Raw genomic sequence first — 19,005 nt, forward strand, 5'->3', positions numbered from 1 at the left:
TATGATGACTATATCAATTTAGCTTTAAATGCTTCAGAACTAAATAATGAAATTGAACCCTTTACATTTGAAGAAGCAATAAGTTGTCCTAAAGCTAAATTGTAGATGGAGGCAATGAACGAGGAAGTTGAATCACTTATTAAGAATGACACTTGGGAGTTGGCTCTTTTGCCTAAAGGGTGCAAACTAATTGCATCCAAATAAGTTCATAAATACAAGGAAGGATTCCCTAATGGTCAAGGACCTAGATATAAAGCTAGGTTAGTTGCAAAGGGATTTACTCAAAGATCAGGTGTTGACTACAATGAGATATTTTCCTCTATGGTCAAGCAAACTTCTATCAGACTCTTATTGTCCATTATGGCTCAACATGATCTAGAGCTGGAGCAACTTGATGTTAAAACAGCTTTCCTACATGGTTTCTTAGATGAAGTCATTTATATGAGCCAACCTAAAGGGTATGAAGTCAGAGGGAAAGAAGATTATTTTTGTCTACTTAAAAGGTCAATTTATGGCCTTAAACAGTATCCTAGGTGTTAGAACAGAAGTTTCAATGATTTTGTACAGAAGAATGGTTTTACTAAGAGTTCCTATGATAGCTTTGTTTATATAAACATTAACACCTATACACATCCTATCTATCTACTTCTCTATATGGATGGTATGTTGCTATCAGGAATAACTATGCAAGACTTAAATCAAGTAAAAGATCTACTAAAATCAGAATTTAAAATGAAAGACATGGGTAATGCAAACAAAATTTTGGGCATTGACATAATCAGAAATAGAAAATCATGCAAACTCAGCATTGATTAGTAATAATATTGTCAAAAGTTACTCAAGAAGTATTGACATAAGCTAAATCAATTTATACTCCTATTGCAAATCATTGCAAACTTTCAGCAGAGAATTCATCAAAAGAATTAAACATTAAACATTTGAAGATAATGTTAACTATTCCTTATTCCCAAGTTGTGGGAAGTTTAATGTACCTAATGATTTCTACAAGGTCAAATATTGCTTATGCTACAAGTTTGGTAAGTACGTACATCGCTAATCCAGAGAGGCATTGGGAGGCAACTAAATGGATAATGAGGTATCTTAAAGGCACTTCAAGTGCCAGACTACTGTATCAGCAATTATCAGACAAAGAACCAGAATTAGTGGGGTATGTTGACTCTGACTATGTTGGAGACTTAGATAAAAGGTGATCCCTATCAGGTTATATCTTCCTATATGGAATGTGTGTTCTAAGTTGGAAGGCTACATTACAGTCAGTAGTTGCCCTTTCCACTACTGAAGCTGAGTTTATAGCTCTTTCAGAAGCAGTAAAAGAGGGACTATGGCTAAAAGGGCTCCTACGTGATTTTGAAATTAAGCAAGATATAGTAAAGATTTTCTGTAATAATCAAAGTACTATACATTTATCTAAGCATCCTCAACATCATAATAGAACAAAACACATTGATGTAAAATTTCATTTCATACGAGAACAGATTGAAGTGTTAAAAGTACGTACCTCAGAGAATACTTCCGATATGTTAACCAAGATTGTCATTCAGCTCAAACTTCAATAATACCTCGATATTATAGGGTTTAAGTTGAGAGACAAAGTTTGAAGAAGAAGAAGAAGAGGGTTAACAAAGAGAAGCTGAAGAAACTACTTGAAGTTAAATTTCAAGGTGGAGATTGTTAATAAAATGAGGTGAAATCAAATTCAAAGTTCGTTGAAACAGTTATACACAGAACAGATCTATAAATACATTTGTAGGCTTTACTTGTGTACTATAATATACATTGAAAAACAAAAGAAGATAGTAAGACACTCATTTGTAATCATAAAAACTCTCTTCAACTCTAAATAATCAGCTTCTCTCTGTGGATGTAGGCTATTTTGGGTCGAACCATATAAAACCTTGGTGTCCTTGCTTCTTCTCTTTCTCTATTCCATCTTCTTGCTCATGTTCTTCACCTTCATCACCATTCAGAAACATTTAGACAACATTTCTTCATCTTTTTTTTCTCTCTCGTTTTTCATCTGAAAGAAAGAACATCAGTTTTGTTAGTCATTCAAAGCATTAATTTTCAGTGAGTGCTAGTAATGAAATCAGACCGTCAATGTGTAAGGTCATGATTTTCTTTCACGCGGATTATGCTTTTAGCACAAGATTTTAGCCTTCAGCTGTTTTCTCTAAGCAACAAGTGGTTTTTTCCTCTTTGGGCTTTAATTTCTTTTGCAAAGTCCAAAAACATTATGTTGTTATTAATGTTTCAAAAGCCCAACAAAGCAACATCTAGATTCGCATACAGAACAGATAGTTGGTATGGGTAGCAAAGTGGGACGATTATTTAAGCTCACATCTCTTCAGCTTCTTGCTTCTCCACCTATCTCTGCATCTATAACTGATTCTACTATATATCAATTGATGGGATCGAACCCTTTGATCTCACAGTGGAAGCAATTGAATCGAACGATTTTATTTTATTTTAGAATTAAAACACATAATTTAAAAATTAAAGGATTAATCATATTGATATATATTTGTTGATGTACATATTGTTACATGGTCTCCTTGAAATTTCTCCTTCTAAAACTATCACCACAAGGTCTTCCTCTCTATGACTTTGGCAAAAATCTGACATGTAGGAGTCTCCTTGAAAGAATTGTTCAAGGAAAGGGAAAAAAGTTTTTCAAAGAATTGTTCTTTATATGATTATACTAAAGAATCAAGACTCCTTTTTTTTCCTTCACTCTATAAAGTAATTTATATAGGACCTAATTAGGTTAAACCTTAATCATTATAATTATTATTTTAATATCTCATATTAAAATGATTAATTGTTTAAATTATATTTAAATACATTAATTCTCTTATTTTAATTTAAATCCATTCAAATCAACTTTATAATAATGTATCTTAATACATCAATACTTATTTTGTACCTGATACAATAATATATTTTTTTTCCTTATCTTAACACATAAATTTGAACATTTCAAATTATTCTTTCAATACTTCTAACTCATATGGGTTCGTTGTGAGCTAGTAAGAAAATCTTATGGACCTACAAATTATAAACTCCAATAATACAAAATGAATTAAATAAACTCTCTAATAAATTAATCTTCATTCATTAACTATGGGACAAACCACTCTAGACCTATAGTAGCACTCTTATGCACTGTAGAACAAGTTATGTATAGGGATATAACCATTACATGCAAGTCGATCATTCGTGATTGTTCATGATTACAATTGAGTCAAAAGTTTGTTTTACCCTTGTAATTACCTCTATCTTCTTATGTGCCACCAATTCTCTAATGAACAATTTGGTCATGGTCCAACTATAAACCTAGTCACTCTTGGGCCAAGAGAAGTCGAAGCCCCATTGTTCAAGCCCCAAAAATAGAACTTAAGAGTATTTGGTTTTATGTCCTAAAACTCGTGGTTTGTAAACAATGAATATATTCCATTTTGCAATAAAGTTGTTATTGATGTTTATTTAGTAAAGTTGATATTGAATATGTGAATTACACTTAAAAATCCTAAATCCAATAAACTAAGAACCTTTAGTTATAGTATGAACACTTGAACTATATGTGGAGACATAAAAGTGGATCAAGTTCGAGTAAATAACCAAAATGGTCTATAGTATAAGGATAAGGCTGGGTACCTTATCTTGGGGATACTATGGATGCGGTCCACTTTGTATTTGGTACAAACGATGTGATTATGCATCATTCATGTGGAGATATGCGAGTGGGGGTGTACTATGTAATGAGTTTTCATAAGATCGAACTGCGAATAGTCACTTTTACTTTATAATGTCGTTTATTGTTAAAACTAACAATTTCGAAATGATGACCTAGGTAACTCGATCTTAATCCTGAGCAAACTATGAACTCTTGTTTATTCGGGATTATCCTTTAATCTGCATGAGTGAGAGTGGCTCAAGTTTGCCGACTCAAAAAGCCCCCTCATTTTGGGGATAAAACTGGGTAGATAGCTAGGGATATAGTCCTGCTCCTACCTAATTCTAGGGAGAGTAGATAGTTTGTTCTCTTAAGTGTTGACTCCGACTCTTGAGCAAAGGGCTCCACCCTCTCACGCCCAAAAGGGACTCGGTTTGATGATTGAACCACAAATCAATTGTTCATTAGAGGACCAGTGGGACTTAAGGAGCAAGATGTAATTACAAGGGTAAAATGATAATTTTGATCCAACTGTAATTACGAATAATCGGTGAAGGATCGACTTACTAATCTTGGTTATATCGAGTGGACAGAAATATATCTATTGTGATGAGAGTGCAACTACTGGGCTACAGTGGAGTGTCCCGATAGTTAACGAATGTTGGTTAACTAGGTTAAAGAGTTTAATCGATTAATCTCGGATCATTGGAGCTCATGATCTGTAGTTGTAGGTCAATTAGGTCCCCCTGCTAGCTCATATCAGATTAAACCTTAGAACAGTGTGATAAAACAATTTGAATTGTTCAAATTCGGCTTAGGAAATGACTGTTATTTATATTCGATATACTTAACATATTATTGTTTAATTAAGAATTAAAAAAACTGGAGAGTTGAAAATATCTAAATGTGATTTAAATATTGTCCACGTGAATAGGAATTGATGATCGGGATTGGTGGTGATTATTAATTTATATTTGATATTAAATTAATATTATTAATTAAATTATTTAATTAATTAATTAAAATTAGTTATATAATTTAATATTTGATATTAAATTATTTAATTAATTATTTAAATTAATTTCAAATATTTAAAATTTGATATTAAATTAAAATTAATTAAATTATTTAATTAATTATTGAAAATTAATTTTATTTTAAAATTAATTATTTGAATTATTTTAAATTTTGAATTTTTGAAAAATTCAAAAATTTTGGGTTAGTGGGTTTTTCCCACAATTGAACTTTTTAACGCCTCAAATTCCATTGCATTACTACTTATTTTGGTGTCAAACTAAGATGAATTCAATTTTCTTCTTTAAATAGAAAAGGAAATGTTGAGATTGTTTCTACTTAGAGGCTTATGAAGTTGAAATTCTTCTTAAAATGTCATAACACCCAAATTCTCTCAAATTTATTTTTTCCTTAAAGATCACCACGAATTTGGATCCCACAATCCGTTCTAAGGTCGAAGAATAGCATAAAAGACTCTAGTAGTTGTCCACGAAGTGTTCGTGATAAAAAACAAGGAAAGGATAGCTTCAATTTCGAGTTGCACTATGGTTTGTTCATCAAACTTTGTTTTTACAGCTTTGTACTTGCATGCTTAATCCTTAAATTAGAGTTGAAATTACAGTGCTTAATATCCTAATTGCTTCTACTTACATTTTGCTAACTCATTCAAAAAGAACTACTCATTTACTTTTTCTATATGGGAATGATTGAATCTCATATTGTGAAAATACGTTTTCAGCTCACTTTTTTGTCAAATCCTCAAAATGGTAGGCATATTGAATTGGTGAATTGGGCCACATTCACCCATACAAATTAAAGGACGATGCCTCACAAGGAGGAGTTCATAACTACTCAAGATTAAGATCGAGTCATATATAATCATCCTGTAAAATATTAATCTTTTTAATCAACGGATTAGTAAAGAAAGATCAAATATTTCGTGGTACAATCTTATACAAACTCTTTGTATTGGATACCTCCACTCACATGTGTCCACACAAATAATTTGGATCAAATCTAAAGTGGGTTGTATATATAGAGTCACCTAGATAAGATACCCAACTTTAAAGTTTCATCCTGCTCTAATGGGAACCACCTATCTCAAGCGAAATATGCTTCTGATCTTCTGGCTTGATCTAGTATTACTAACTCTGTCATGTCATGACACCATTGGATCCAAATGTTCTCTTGTCTCCATTCGATGGTGTTCTTCTTGAGGATATCATTTTTTATCGATAACTAGTTGGCAGTCTTATTTACCTCATTGTGACTCATCTAGATATTGCCTATATTGATCATATTGTAAGCCAGTTCATAGTTGCTCCTTAGATCATTCATTTTACTCTTGTTCTTTGCAGTCTATACTTCGTCAAGGGCACTCTTCACCATGGGCTTCAGCTTTCCTCCTAGTCATTTTTAATGTAATCTAGCTACTTTGGTATTGGGATTGGTGTCCTAAATCTCCCGGAGTTTCGTTGTTTTGAAAAGATACACATTGTTCAATGAATAAAATAAGTGTTATTTAATTCTGACATTTACTCATATCCAATAAACAAAGCTCCTTGGTTATCTTAGGTGAACTTAAGCATGTATATGTGATATACAAGTGGATCATGCCTTAAGTGATAACCTAAATAGATCTGTAGTATAAGGATTAAGATAGATACCTGATCCTGGTGACACTACGGATATGACCCACTTTGTAGAAGTTTACAAGTGTTGTAAACTACTATAGATGGTAGATCCTGACCATTCATGTGAAGACGTGCGAGCAAGGGTGTCCTATACAAAGAGTTTGTATAAGACCTGAACCACGAGATGACTAGACTTTGTATACAACGCCATTGATACTAGAGACTTACATCTCACCTAAACGACCATAGGTGACATGACCTCAATCTTGAGTGTTTTGGGAACTTCTGCCTTTGAGAGCAGTCCTTTGATTAGTATGGGTGAGAGTGACCAGATTGTCAACTTAACATGGCTACCTTTTTGGGGACTTTTCTGATCTGGGAGCTGGGAACTCAATCCACAAAGTGGAATTCACTCCTTTCCCGAAGTAGGGATAAGTAGAGAGATTCCTCCTCTTAAGGGTTGATTTTGGGGTTTGAACATGGTGGCCACAACTTCTTTTTGGAATAGAAGACTCAGTCATAGTAGGACTATGATTTATGTTCATTAGAGGGATCTTTGGTACTTAAGGAGACAAATGTAACTATAGAGGCATAACGATTATTGGCCCAGCTATACTTACGAGCGATTTTTGATTGATTGTCGCACTGCTGATTGGTTTAGATGGACACATAATATATCTATGGACAGGAGAGTTCAGCTATCGGTCTTTTGTGAAGTGCCTAGCAGTTAACAGATGGTGGATCCCATGACTAAAGAGTTTAGTCAATTATTCACTTACCGTTGGAGCTTCAAGCTATAGGTCCATGAGGTCCCCTTGGTAGCTCAATGGATTCAATTGAGGATCAGTTCTTGGTGTTGATTTGAAATATTCAAATTGACAAGAGGTATTTTGATTATATATGATATAATCGGTATGATATATAAGATACATCTAGTGGAGGATTGATGTAAATGACATTTTCATTAAGTACCATGGAATAGAAAAAGAACTATGGTTTATATATTTCATGAGATGAAATATTAAAACTATAGGTTATAAATATAGTATGGTAAGTTGGTTATCATTTATATTTATAATAATATTAATTATTGGATAATTAGTTCTTTTTCTTTTAAATAACCAAAGTAGTGGGTGGTTATTGGAATCATGGTAGCCATGAGTTTTAAAAGGAAAATAGTTTTCCTATTTTCAAAAAGAAGTTTTACAAACGCTAATTTTTTTTTTGAGTTTTATCTCTCACGCAAAAGAAACTCACGGGGTCGTTAAGTAAATACAGATATACTAAACGATGGCTAGACGAGATAAACGATTGTACAATGGCGAGCTAAACGATCGTTCTGTATTTACTAAACGATCGTATAGTTTTGCTAGACGATCGTTTGCCCAAAGTAAACGATCGTGTTGAGTCTGTAGGCGACAGACCGAGCTAAACGATAGACTAAATGATCGCATAGCTTTTGCTAGACGATCGCTTAGCTTTATCTAAACGATTGGGCATTGACCTACACGATAGGTCTCTACCATCTCCCACTTGCCCAATCGTGTATGCAATCGTTGTTTCCTTCATTTGTCTGCCTCATTTCAAGTCCGAACAGAGCCCACCCTTTAGATACTCACATCGAGAATACCAAGGCTCCTTGTTGGTGGTGTCAGACTCAACTCAACACTATTGAGGTTTTCTGGAGGTCGTTCGTGGTGTTGTGGAGTCTGTTCGTGTTGTGGAAGAGTTCGTGGTTGAGGAGATCGTTGAGGATGAGTGCGAAGAGTTCGTGCTGGATTGCAGTCGTGTACATCGAGTGTTCGTGGTCACTATTGTTCAAATGGTTGCGCAACGGATCGTGGAGACAAGGCTTCAAATGTTCATAGAGTCCCTCTCTTGTTCATTTGAGTTTATTCATGTTGTAATTTCTCTGTGTGAATTATATAACCGTTTGTTTGATGTCGACTGTAAATGTATTGTTCATTTGTAATTGTGATTTGGAATTATCATTCTTCCGCTGCTCATGGAAATCTCAGATCTAATTTCCTTCATTCAGGTGATCCCACAAATCATTGGTCTGCCACGTGTTACGACTTCTACTTAGGTTATTCTCTCATCTCTTGGCAAAGAAAGAAACAAATTGTTGTCTCTCATTTCAACAAAAAATATGAATATTGTGCACTTGTTGATGCTACTTTAGAGTTACTATGGCTTCATTGGTTGCTTGTTGATATAGGTATTCCATAACAATATGCTACTATACTCAATTGTGACAATTGTAGTGCATAATGATGTATTTTATGAACGTATCAAACACATCGAAAATGATTATCGCTTTATTAGTCATCATCTTTTGAGTAATACTCCTCTCCTTCAATCCATCTCCACTGTTGAAATACTTTGAATTTGTTTGCTAGTGCTTCGAACAACCAAGTACGGAGGTCTCGCCTTGAATCTATTCAGATTTCGTATTCAACATATTTATTTATTTGTAGTTATTTACGATTTTGACCCTAGGGTTTAGAGTAGTGCGCTATATAAACTCTCTAATCCTAGAGGCGTCATTTTGATGTAATTTTTCTGAAAACATTCTCTCAAATAATATTGTTCTCCCTCTGCCTATGGACGTAGCTAACACACTATTAGTGAATCATGTATATCTGTGTGTCGATCTTCTTTATCTCTACGTTCCTTTTTGTGTTCTTTAATTGTCATTTTCGCAACAAACTAGTATTAGAGCCTTGTTAGGGTTTTTTCAAAATTTCGCATTTGTTTGAAAATTGAAATGTCTGGCGTGAATGTAAAGATTGACAAATTTACCAGGAGGAACAGTTTTGGTTTATGGCAGATCAAGATGCGATCCCTGTTAAAGCAGTAGAGGCTGTGGGCGCCGCTGACAAGTAAGTCAAAGAAGGCTGCTGTAGATGACGAAGAGTGGCAAAATCTTGAGGAGAAGGCTCATTCGATGATCATGCTATGTTTGGCTGATGACGTCATCATCGAGGTGCAGATGAAGAAACTGCCGTAGATCTTTGGTTGAAGTTGGAAAGTCTTTACATGACGAAATCTTTAACCAAAAAGTTGTTTCTGAAGAAACGTCTATATCATCTACATATGTAGGAAGGTACGTCTCTACGAGACCATCTTGATCAATTAAATAAAATTTTATTAGATATGCGTAACATAGAGGTTAAGGTTGATGATGAGGATGCTGCCCTAATTCTATTGACATCTTTGCCCTCGTCGTGTGAGACTTTCGTTGACTCATACATTGGAGAGAAAGAAACTTTGACCTTAGAAGATACAAAGTCCATGTTGCTTATAAGAGAGGACCGTTAGAATGTGGGAAGTTCAGTTACAGAAAGTCAGGCATCTGGATTAGCTGCTACAGGGAATAAGGGACATAGGAATTCTGGTAAGCAAAAGGCGAACTAGAATAAAAGGTCTTCGAAGTCAAAGGGTTCTAGGTCAAATGATATTTGTAACTACTGTAAAGAAAAGAGGCATTGGAAAACCGAATGTCCAAAGATAAAAAGGAATCACGAAAAGAAGAAAAATAGTGACAAAAGGAAAGCATCCACCTCTGTTGCACAAGTTGAGATTGATTCTGAAGAAGTTGAGACCGATTCTGAAGGAGATCTAGCTTTAGTTGTGAATGAACATTCACATTCTGATGATGTGTGGGTTCTTTATTCTGAGGCATCTGATCATATGTGCCCAAATAGAGAGTGGTTCTCAACCTATCAGCAAATAGATGGAGGGAATGTTAGCATGGCTAATGGTGCTGTATGCAAGATAGTTGGAATCGGCTCAGTCAAGATACGAACACATAATGGTGCCTTCTACACTTTAAAAGCGGTTAGACATGTTCCACTAATGAAGAAGAGTTTGATATCCTTTAGTGTACTCGATAGCAAGGGTTACAGTTTTGAAGGTAAAGGTGGAGCAATGTATGTCTATAAGGGTTCCGAGGTAGTTCTAAAAGGCATAAAATGTGGAACACTGTATTTTCTATTAGGTTTCATGATGACAGATTATGTTGTTGTTGCATCGCCGGTCATTCACAAGGATGATATGACTAAGTTATGGCATATGAGACTTAGTCATATGAGTGAAAAAGGGATGCAAATTCTGTCAAAAAGAGATCTTCTTTGTGGACATAAGGTGCAGGATTTTGAATTTTGTGAACATTGTGTATTTGGGAAGCTTCATCGCAGCAAGTTTCCAAGAGTTGTACATCGTACAAAAGGGATACTTGATTATATTCATTCAGACTGTTGGGGACCTTCCAAAGTTGAATTGGAGGCAATAGGTATTTTTTTTCGATAATTTATGATTGCTCAAGAATGATTTGGGTTTTTATGATGAAACATAAAAGTAAAGCCTTCAAGAATTTCAAGCAGTGGAAGATATTGATTGAAAATAAAACTGGGAATAAGATCAAAAGGCTGCGAACTGATAATGGTCTAGAATTCTATGGATCTGAATTTAATGAATTCTATAAAGCTGAGGGGATTGTTCGCAATCACACTGTTAGGAATACTCCACGGCAAAATGGGGTTGCAGAACGTATGAATCAAACGTTGATGGAGAGAGCAAGTTGCATGCTCTCTAATGCAGGGTTGGCTAAAAGGTTTTGGGTCGAAGCAGTAAATACATCATGTTATCTGATCAATCGTGGACATCACACAACTATTGATTGTAAAACACCTTACGAGGTGTGATCTGGTAAGTCTGCAGATTATTCTTTATTAGAAGTTTTTTATTGTACTGTCTACTATCATGTTAATGAGGGTAAATTAGAACCGAGAATTAAAAAGGGTATATTTGTAGGTTTTAGGGAAGGAGTTAAGGGATATAAAGTATGGTCACCTTCTGAGAATAAAGTCATACTTAGTAGGACTGTGATATTTGATGAAAATTCTATGCTTAACTCAACTGTAAAGCCTTTTGTGACGTCTACTAATGTGGGAGAAAGTAGTAGTGTTGATAAATAGGTGGAGATGCAATTCACTTCAACTGTGAATGAATTACAACATCAAGGTGGAGAAGATCAACACGTTACTACAGAAATTGATGTGCAACCAGAAATTAATGTGCCTAGAATGTCAGAAGTTGTTTTGCCTAAGAATTCTAGATCACGAGTAGATCAACCATATATAGCTCGTGATAGAGCTAGAAGAGTTGGTGTTGGACCTCCTGCGAGGTATGGTTTTGAAGATATGGTTACTTTTGCATTGCAGGTTGCTAAAAAGGTGGATCCTCCTGAGCCATCCACCTATAGAGAAGCTGTGTCATGTGGTGAGTCTGCTAAATGGCTTGTTGCTATGGGGGATGAGATGGAATCTCTTGACAAAAATCAGACTTGGGAATTAGTTAAACGACCTAAGGAGAGAAAAATTGTCACTTATAAATGGGTCTTCAAGAAAAAGAAGGGAATATCACCTTCAAAGGGTATTAAATATAAAGCTCGAGTTGTTGCTAGAGGGTTCACACAAAGGGAAGGAGTTGATTATAATGAGATCTTCTCACCAGTAGTCAGACATACTTCTATCAAGGTGTTACTAGCTATAGTAGCACATTAGAATTTAGAACTTGAACAACTAGATGTCAAGACAGCTTTCTTACATGGAGAGTTGGAGGAAGAGATTTATATGACTCAACCAGATGGGTTCCAGTGTCCAGGTAAAGAAGATTATGTTTGCAAGTTGAAGAAATCTTTGTATGGTTTAAAGTAGTCTTCAAGGCAGTGGTACAAACGATTTGACAGCTATATGATTGGACTTGGCTATAACAGGAGTCCATATGATTGTTGTGTATATCACAACAAAGCTGATGATGATTTATCTACTTTTATATATAAATGATATGCTCATAGCTACAAAGTCTAAGTCTGATATTCTGAAGTTGTAGAATCTTCTCAATGGTGAGTTTGATATGAAGGATTTGGGTGTTGCTTAGAAAATTCTGGGTATGGAGATTTATAGGAACAGAGATAAGAATAAGCTCTTTTTGCACAGAAAGGATAATTCAGAAAATATTGTCCAGGTTTGGTATGTCATTAGTTAACCCTATAGATACTTCTAGTGCTGTAAATGCTCGTTTGTCATTTATGCTTTCACCACAGTCTGAAGTTGAGAAGGAGTACATGTCTCGAGTTCCTTATGCTAGTGCAGTGGAAAGTTTGATGTATGCTATGGTCTGTATTAGGCCTGATCTTACCCATGCTATTAGTGTTGTCAGCAGATTCATGGGTCAACCTGGGAAGGAGCATTGACAAGCCGTTAAAAGGATTTTTCATTACCTTAGAGGTAAATCTGATGTTGGTCTTGTTTATGGGAATTGCACAGAGTGTTTGGTGACCGGTTATTCTGATTCTGACTATGCTGGAGATGTTGACAGTAGGAGGTCTATGACTGGCTATGTGTTCACTCTGGGTGGTTCTGTTGTTAGCTGGAAGACAACCTTACAGCCTACAGTTACTTTGTCTACTACTGAAGTAGAGTACATGGGCTTGACAGAAGCTGCTAAAGAGGGAATATGGCTGAGGGGGTTAGTTAGTGATCTTGGTTTGCATCATGACCATGCTATTATATATTGTGATAGTTTGAGTGCAATATGCCTAGCCAAGGATCAAGTTCATCATGAGAGAACTAAGCACATAGATGTAAGATATCACTTCTTAAGAGGTGAGCAGAGAGTTAAAGTGATGAAAATTGGTACTGCTGATAACCCCACTGATATGTTCACCAAACCGGTTCCACAAGGCAAGTTCCAACATTGTTTGGACTTGCTGAATGTTTTGAATTGTTAGTGGTCCCCTTTGTGGGACACTTTGAGGCATGAGGGAGAAGTCTGTGTACATCTGGCGATATTGATTTATGTTGCTTTTGGTACCTGTTATCTGGGAGAGAATTCAAGTCAAGATGGAGATTTGTTGAAATGCCTTTAATCTGTTTGCTGGCGCTTCGAACAACCAAGTACGGGGGTCTCGCCTTGAATCTATTCAGATTTCGTATTCAGCATATTTATTTATTTGTAGTTATTTACGATTTTGACCCTAGGGTTTAGAGTAGTGTGCTATATAAACTCTCTAATCCTAAAGGTGTCGTTTTGATGTAATTTTTCTGAAAAAATTCTTTCAAATAATATTGTTCCCCCTCTGCCCATGGATGTAGCTAACACACTGTTAGTAAACCACGTATATCTGTGTGTCGATCTTCTTTATCTCTACGATCCTTTTGGTGTTCTTTAATTGTTGTTTTCACAACATCCACTCACTTAGACACTTTACTCAATTACTAAAGGGGACGAATCTCGTAGCGGAAGCGTTGTGTTAGAACGCTTTGCATCCTACAACTCGAATTTTACAATAAACAAAATCATTATACTAAACATAGTGTATAAATATGAAAATTAGCATGCATTAAGGAAAAGATAGAACAATTCTTACATTTGTAGATTCCCTAACGTCACGAATAAGCCTCTCCAAGGTTCCAACGAACGGATCTCCAAACAGTCCTGATCACAAACAACTCCTTGAGCGATCTCGAACACTACCACGAGAGTAACCTCGTTATTCTTTAGGATTCCAATAGAGGGATAGGTGGTATCCAACAATTGGAAAAGAGAGAGGAGAATAAGGATTTGAAGAGTAGAGAGACTCAAAGAAAATTCTACACAATAATACTAGGAAGTTGTGTATTGTTAGAGTTTCTCTATAATGAGAATTGTATATTCAATGCATTCCCAAAGGACCATGGGAGGTCTTTATATAGAGAAGGGTCAAGTCCTTTCCCAATATATTTTCCTTTTCTATAATTAATTAAATAATATTTATTTAATTAATTAGTCTATTTAATTAATAACGCTTATTTAATTAATTAGCCCAATTAAATAACACTTATTTAATTTTAATTTGTACAATAATTAAATAACTACTTATACATTAATCCCAACTTAATGTATACATTTAGTTATCATGTACATCCCTTGTATATGTGCAAAACCTCTCTATTAATAAATTCTTTGTTAATCTAATTCACTTGAATTAATTAATTTGAATCTTATTCAAATATTACTTTCCAATTTAATTTGAATTATATCCATAATTATATATTAATTATATTAATATATAGTTTTCTCAAACTAATTTGAACATTTTAAATTATCCATCTTAAGTATCCTCTAGTGAGCTAACGAGGGGAGCTGGTGGACCTGTAGATCAGAAGCTCCAACGACATGAAATTAATTGGCTAAACTCATTAACCAAATATTCGTTAACTGTGGATACATTCCACTAAAGACCCACAGCTACACTCTTCATATTTTTCTGTGTCCATGGATATAGACCAATAACAACAAGTTAGTCCTTCATGAGTGCTCATAACTCTAACTGGGTCAAATTATCCTTTTACCCTTGAGTTACCTCTGATTCCTTAAGTACTAGTGCTCTTCTAATGAACAATCTCTTTATGGTCCAACTAATAAACAGAAACCCCTCTCAGACCGAAGGGCTCTTTATTCAAGTCCTAGAGACACCACTTAAGGGAACACTCATCTACTTACCTTTAAAGCGAAAAGGAGCGAATTTTATCTTGTATTATTATGTTCCCAACTCTCCACTCAGTCTTGTCCCCAAAATGGTAAGCATATTAGGTCAGCAAACTGGCCACCCTCACCCATACAAATCAAAGGACAATCTCTCGTGAACAGAAGTTCATAATATACCTAGGATTGAGACTAAGTTGCCTAGGTCATTTTAATGAAATAGAAATCTAACTAGTCAACGGTGTTATATCTAGTGGTTACTATTTCGCAGTCCAGTCTTATGCAAACTCATTGCATAGGATACTTCACTCGTGTGTCACCTACAAGAATGCGTTGGATCATTACGTTTGTATCAAATACAAAGTGAGTCGTATCCATAATGTTATCTGGATAATGTACCCAACTTTATCTCTATACTATAAACCTTTAAGCTATATCATGAACAATGATCCCTGTATGTCTCCACATATAGTTCAAGACTCATAAGATAGCCTTGGATGTTAGTTTATTGGATTTAGGGTTATTATGATAAAATAGACAATAATACAAGCAATAACATTTATTGAATCAACATTCATAATCTTTATTGATGACGGTCAATAATTTACTAACTACGAGTTTTAGGGCATAAAATTTAACGGTTACTTCACAAACTCATGTTGGTTTGTTATTTACCACTTTGAGTTTGAGGGAGGGTGTTACCATATATGTTTTGTATAATTTAGCTTATTAGAATTTTTTTTAAGGAAATTAGCCGATTAGAATTTTTGTTATTCTTTTCTAATTTATATTTGAATTGCTTTTAATCTTCTTTGTATATATCTACACACTTGTATTCCTCTTTTGAAGATAAAACAAATATTTTAATAATATGAAGTCAATTCATAATAATATAGGAAAAAAAATTGAGATGCAACACCATTACATCTTACCAAGGTTTTAATTTTTTAATCATGTCGTTTCATTTCCACCAATATTTCTATTACATCATAAAAAAGTCAATAAGACATGAAAAAAAAACAATGAAATATTATCGTAATGTAAATATAATATAAATAATATGAATGTTAATTCCATAAAGTGTAAATTGTTTATTTCATTAATTTTTTCATAGTTTTTTTAGATATATTAATTGACACGCTATTTTAACAATATTTCTATTCACATTCTATACAATAGGGACGTCGACATTTAGGTTGACATCAATATACCAACTAGTATTGTTATGAAGCTAAATATATGGTCATCGTTAAGAAGTCCAATGTAATGATAACAAAGAAAAACATTGCTATAGTTTGTTTCTTTTATTCTGTTTATACGTAAAATTTTCAATAAATGAATTTTGTACATGTGCCTTTGTTATGAGTAAAATTTTAACATAAACATACACCTATGTGAGACCAGCTAGTAAAAATATCAACATGATCTAATCAAGACCATATAGTAGAACATATATATGCAATAAGACACATATCATATGTTCATATATTTCATCTCAAGCTTGGTACCACCTACACATGAATATTAGTTTGAAAATTATGAATAAATGAGATTTATTTATTTGTTTGGAGAGAAGCTTGGTGAAATTGAGATTATTGTTATCCCAAACTTTCAATTTTATTAATTTCGATAGCAGATTTGCATGGGTGTTGCAATTATTAACTTTTTTGGCATTTTTTTTTATAAAAAAAAAATCATTAAGAAGAGTATTTTCAAGTAAAAAAAATCATTAAGAAGAGTATTTTCAAGAGTGTTCAACGAATTACAAAACATAAGTTCTGTACAAAATTGATGAGGCTTTGTAGAAATATAACACTTTCTTCTATGATATATCGTGTAATGGTTTGATTTGAATGGGTTATGGGGGTAAATTAGATCAATAATAGAAAAGAACGGTAAGAACGAGTGTACGTGAAATTATCGAGAAAAAAATAGAGTACTTTTTTTTGTCTTTTAGTAGAATGCATCTTAAGAAGATACATTTACTTTGAGAACCGAAAATTTACCGGAGTTTGAATGTGGTTTAGAACTTAATGGTTTTGTTTAAATTAAATCCGCAACTTGAAAGGTTGTTTGAGGTACTAAATTGAGTTCATATATCTATGTTAAGTGTTAGAGATGTTGAATTCACATATTAGAGGTATTTGATGTAGTTTTTTCTTATATAAATAATCTGTTTTTATGGTGATTATTTTTTTTTTGAAATATTTTTATATATTTTTTAATAAATTATGGATTACAATTTATTTTAAAATACATAGATAATGTTGAGAGTTTTGGAAAATAGAGTTTAATGTTTACTTTGGATCGTGCATTTCAATTTTATTTTCTAATTTAAGAAATATGTTATAAATTTGTGCATGTGATGTTTCTAGTCAAGTTGGACAAAATTGTACTGAATTTATTAGAACAAAATAAATTTGAGTTGATATTATAATGAAATATCTTCAAAATGTGATTGTATTAAATCTGTAATGATTCTATTAATGGTCAATGTTATATGATTGACACAAAAAAAATATATAATAAATTGTAACATTGACACAACGTTACAATGGATCCTTCTGATTCTTTCTTCTTTTTGAATTCCCCTCTCTTTCCAACACACAAAAATCAAGACCTCCAAAGACAAAAATCCATCTCAGATTTCAATTCTAAAACACTTTCAATCTCCAATATCAACGATTGCTTGTTACTCAGCAAGAACCACTCTCGGTTTCCATCTCTCCCAATCTTCCCTTCCAATTCCCAAATTTAACATCAAACCCCAAGCAGCTGCCGCCACCATTCCGCCGTTGCAGAGATTGTCGGTGGCGAGACCCAACTCCATTTCATCCTCAAGTCCAGCGTGAGAGTTTGAGGGAGACAAGAGAAAGAGACCGATTGAGAGTAGAGATGTCCAATTTCCGCGGGTCCCACCCAAAACGGGGTTGGATTCCCCGATTCGGTGGGAATGGGGGAGGGAGTGGGAAATTTCCCGTCAGCTAAACGGAAACGGGGACGGGGAATGTATTCCCCGACCCCGCCTCCGCCCTGTTACCCATAACCGTCTCGATTAGTTTTTACCTATTTATTTAGTATAGTTATCTAATGATATGTTGTTATTATTATTATTATATAAATATTACATTTAAATTTTAAATTTGATTATTTATTAGAAAAAATAATGAATATGTTTAAATTGAATATTTAAATTTTGACTATATATGTGAATAATTTGATTTATATTTAGTTCTTTATACTAAAAAATTAATTAGCTTTTTTAGGTTAAAATTTGAGTAATTTATCTTTAAATTCAAATTGTCATATAAAACTAACTATAAAAAACAAGTTAGTGATAAAGTTAATTATTTAATTAAAATTTACTCACATTAGTGATTTAAATTAACTGGCTTTTTACAAAAAAAAAAAAAAAAAGATAACGGAAAAAAATTTCCCGCGAGAAACCCGATCCCCGTGACTTCACAAAGATGGGGAATGAAATGGGGAGCGGGGACAAGGATGGGGAATGGCCTCCTCGACCCTGACCTCGCCCCACCCCGTGGACATCTCTAATTGAGAGGGAGACGAGCGTCTGAGACTTCAAGAGATTGAGAGTGAGATGAGAGGTCCATAGGGATAGGGAGATGAGAGGCTAGGTGTGGGCGACGCTCAACTTGAAAGATGAAGACCTAAATTGTGTCGTGAATAAGGATCAAGATACCAATAAAATATAATATTAAAATAAATATAATATAACATAATAATAAAATAAATAAATTAAACATAATATATAAATATATGAAATAAATAAATAACAAAAGTAAATAAAATAAAAATGATTGATGTTTCCACTTTCTATAATCTTTTTGGAATTTGGCTATGTGTATTCCAAAATCCACCAAATGCTACTATTTATAGGCAGTTTGGAAAGTAGGAGTGGATTACTGAACATGTTAAATACGTGGACAAAATGTGTAAATGACACATGGTCAATGGATACTAAGCATGCCCATCTAATGGGAATTTATTATCATAATATTTATAATCGTTTTCATTTATTACTATAATTAGAAATTTAGTAATATTGCATTTATATTAGAAATTTAATAGATATTAAATATGCAAAATAATATTAACAAAGAGGAAAAA

The 19,005-nt window shown here is 33.8% G+C and overlaps 1 protein-coding gene across 1 annotated transcript; it reads left to right on the forward strand.

Moving 5' to 3' along the window:
• The first annotated feature begins 360 nt into the window (after positions 1-360).
• On the forward strand, positions 361-17,726 carry LOC150035914 (uncharacterized). Its single transcript, XM_090313511.1, has 11 exons — positions 361-458; positions 1,010-1,168; positions 1,256-1,328; positions 9,148-9,224; positions 9,445-9,448; positions 9,826-10,629; positions 10,728-10,893; positions 11,368-11,699; positions 12,452-12,578; positions 12,675-12,893; positions 17,575-17,726. Exons 1-11 carry the CDS (start codon positions 361-363, stop codon positions 17,724-17,726), a joined length of 2,211 nt encoding a protein of 736 aa, XP_090169637.1.
• Positions 17,727-19,005: the final 1,279 nt, after the last annotated feature.

This window comes from Benincasa hispida, chromosome 5 (assembly GCF_027475165.1).
Source record: "Benincasa hispida cultivar pf3 chromosome 5, pf3_genome.v1.1, whole genome shotgun sequence".
In the NCBI taxonomy this organism is placed as follows: domain Eukaryota; kingdom Viridiplantae; phylum Streptophyta; class Magnoliopsida; order Cucurbitales; family Cucurbitaceae; genus Benincasa; species Benincasa hispida.

Excerpts from the sequence above, each read along its gene's own strand:
- LOC150035914 (XM_090313511.1), top strand. The coding sequence starts at position 361 with ATGGCTCAACATGATCTAGAGCTGGAGCAACTTGATGTTAAAACAGCT. Across the intron at positions 459-1,009 it reads TATATGAGCCAACCTAAAGG|GTCAAATATTGCTTATGCTA; the intron begins GTATGAAGTCAG and ends GATTTCTACAAG. Across the intron at positions 1,329-9,147 it reads TTATAGCTCTTTCAGAAGCA|GAGGAACAGTTTTGGTTTAT; the intron begins GTAAAAGAGGGA and ends CAAATTTACCAG.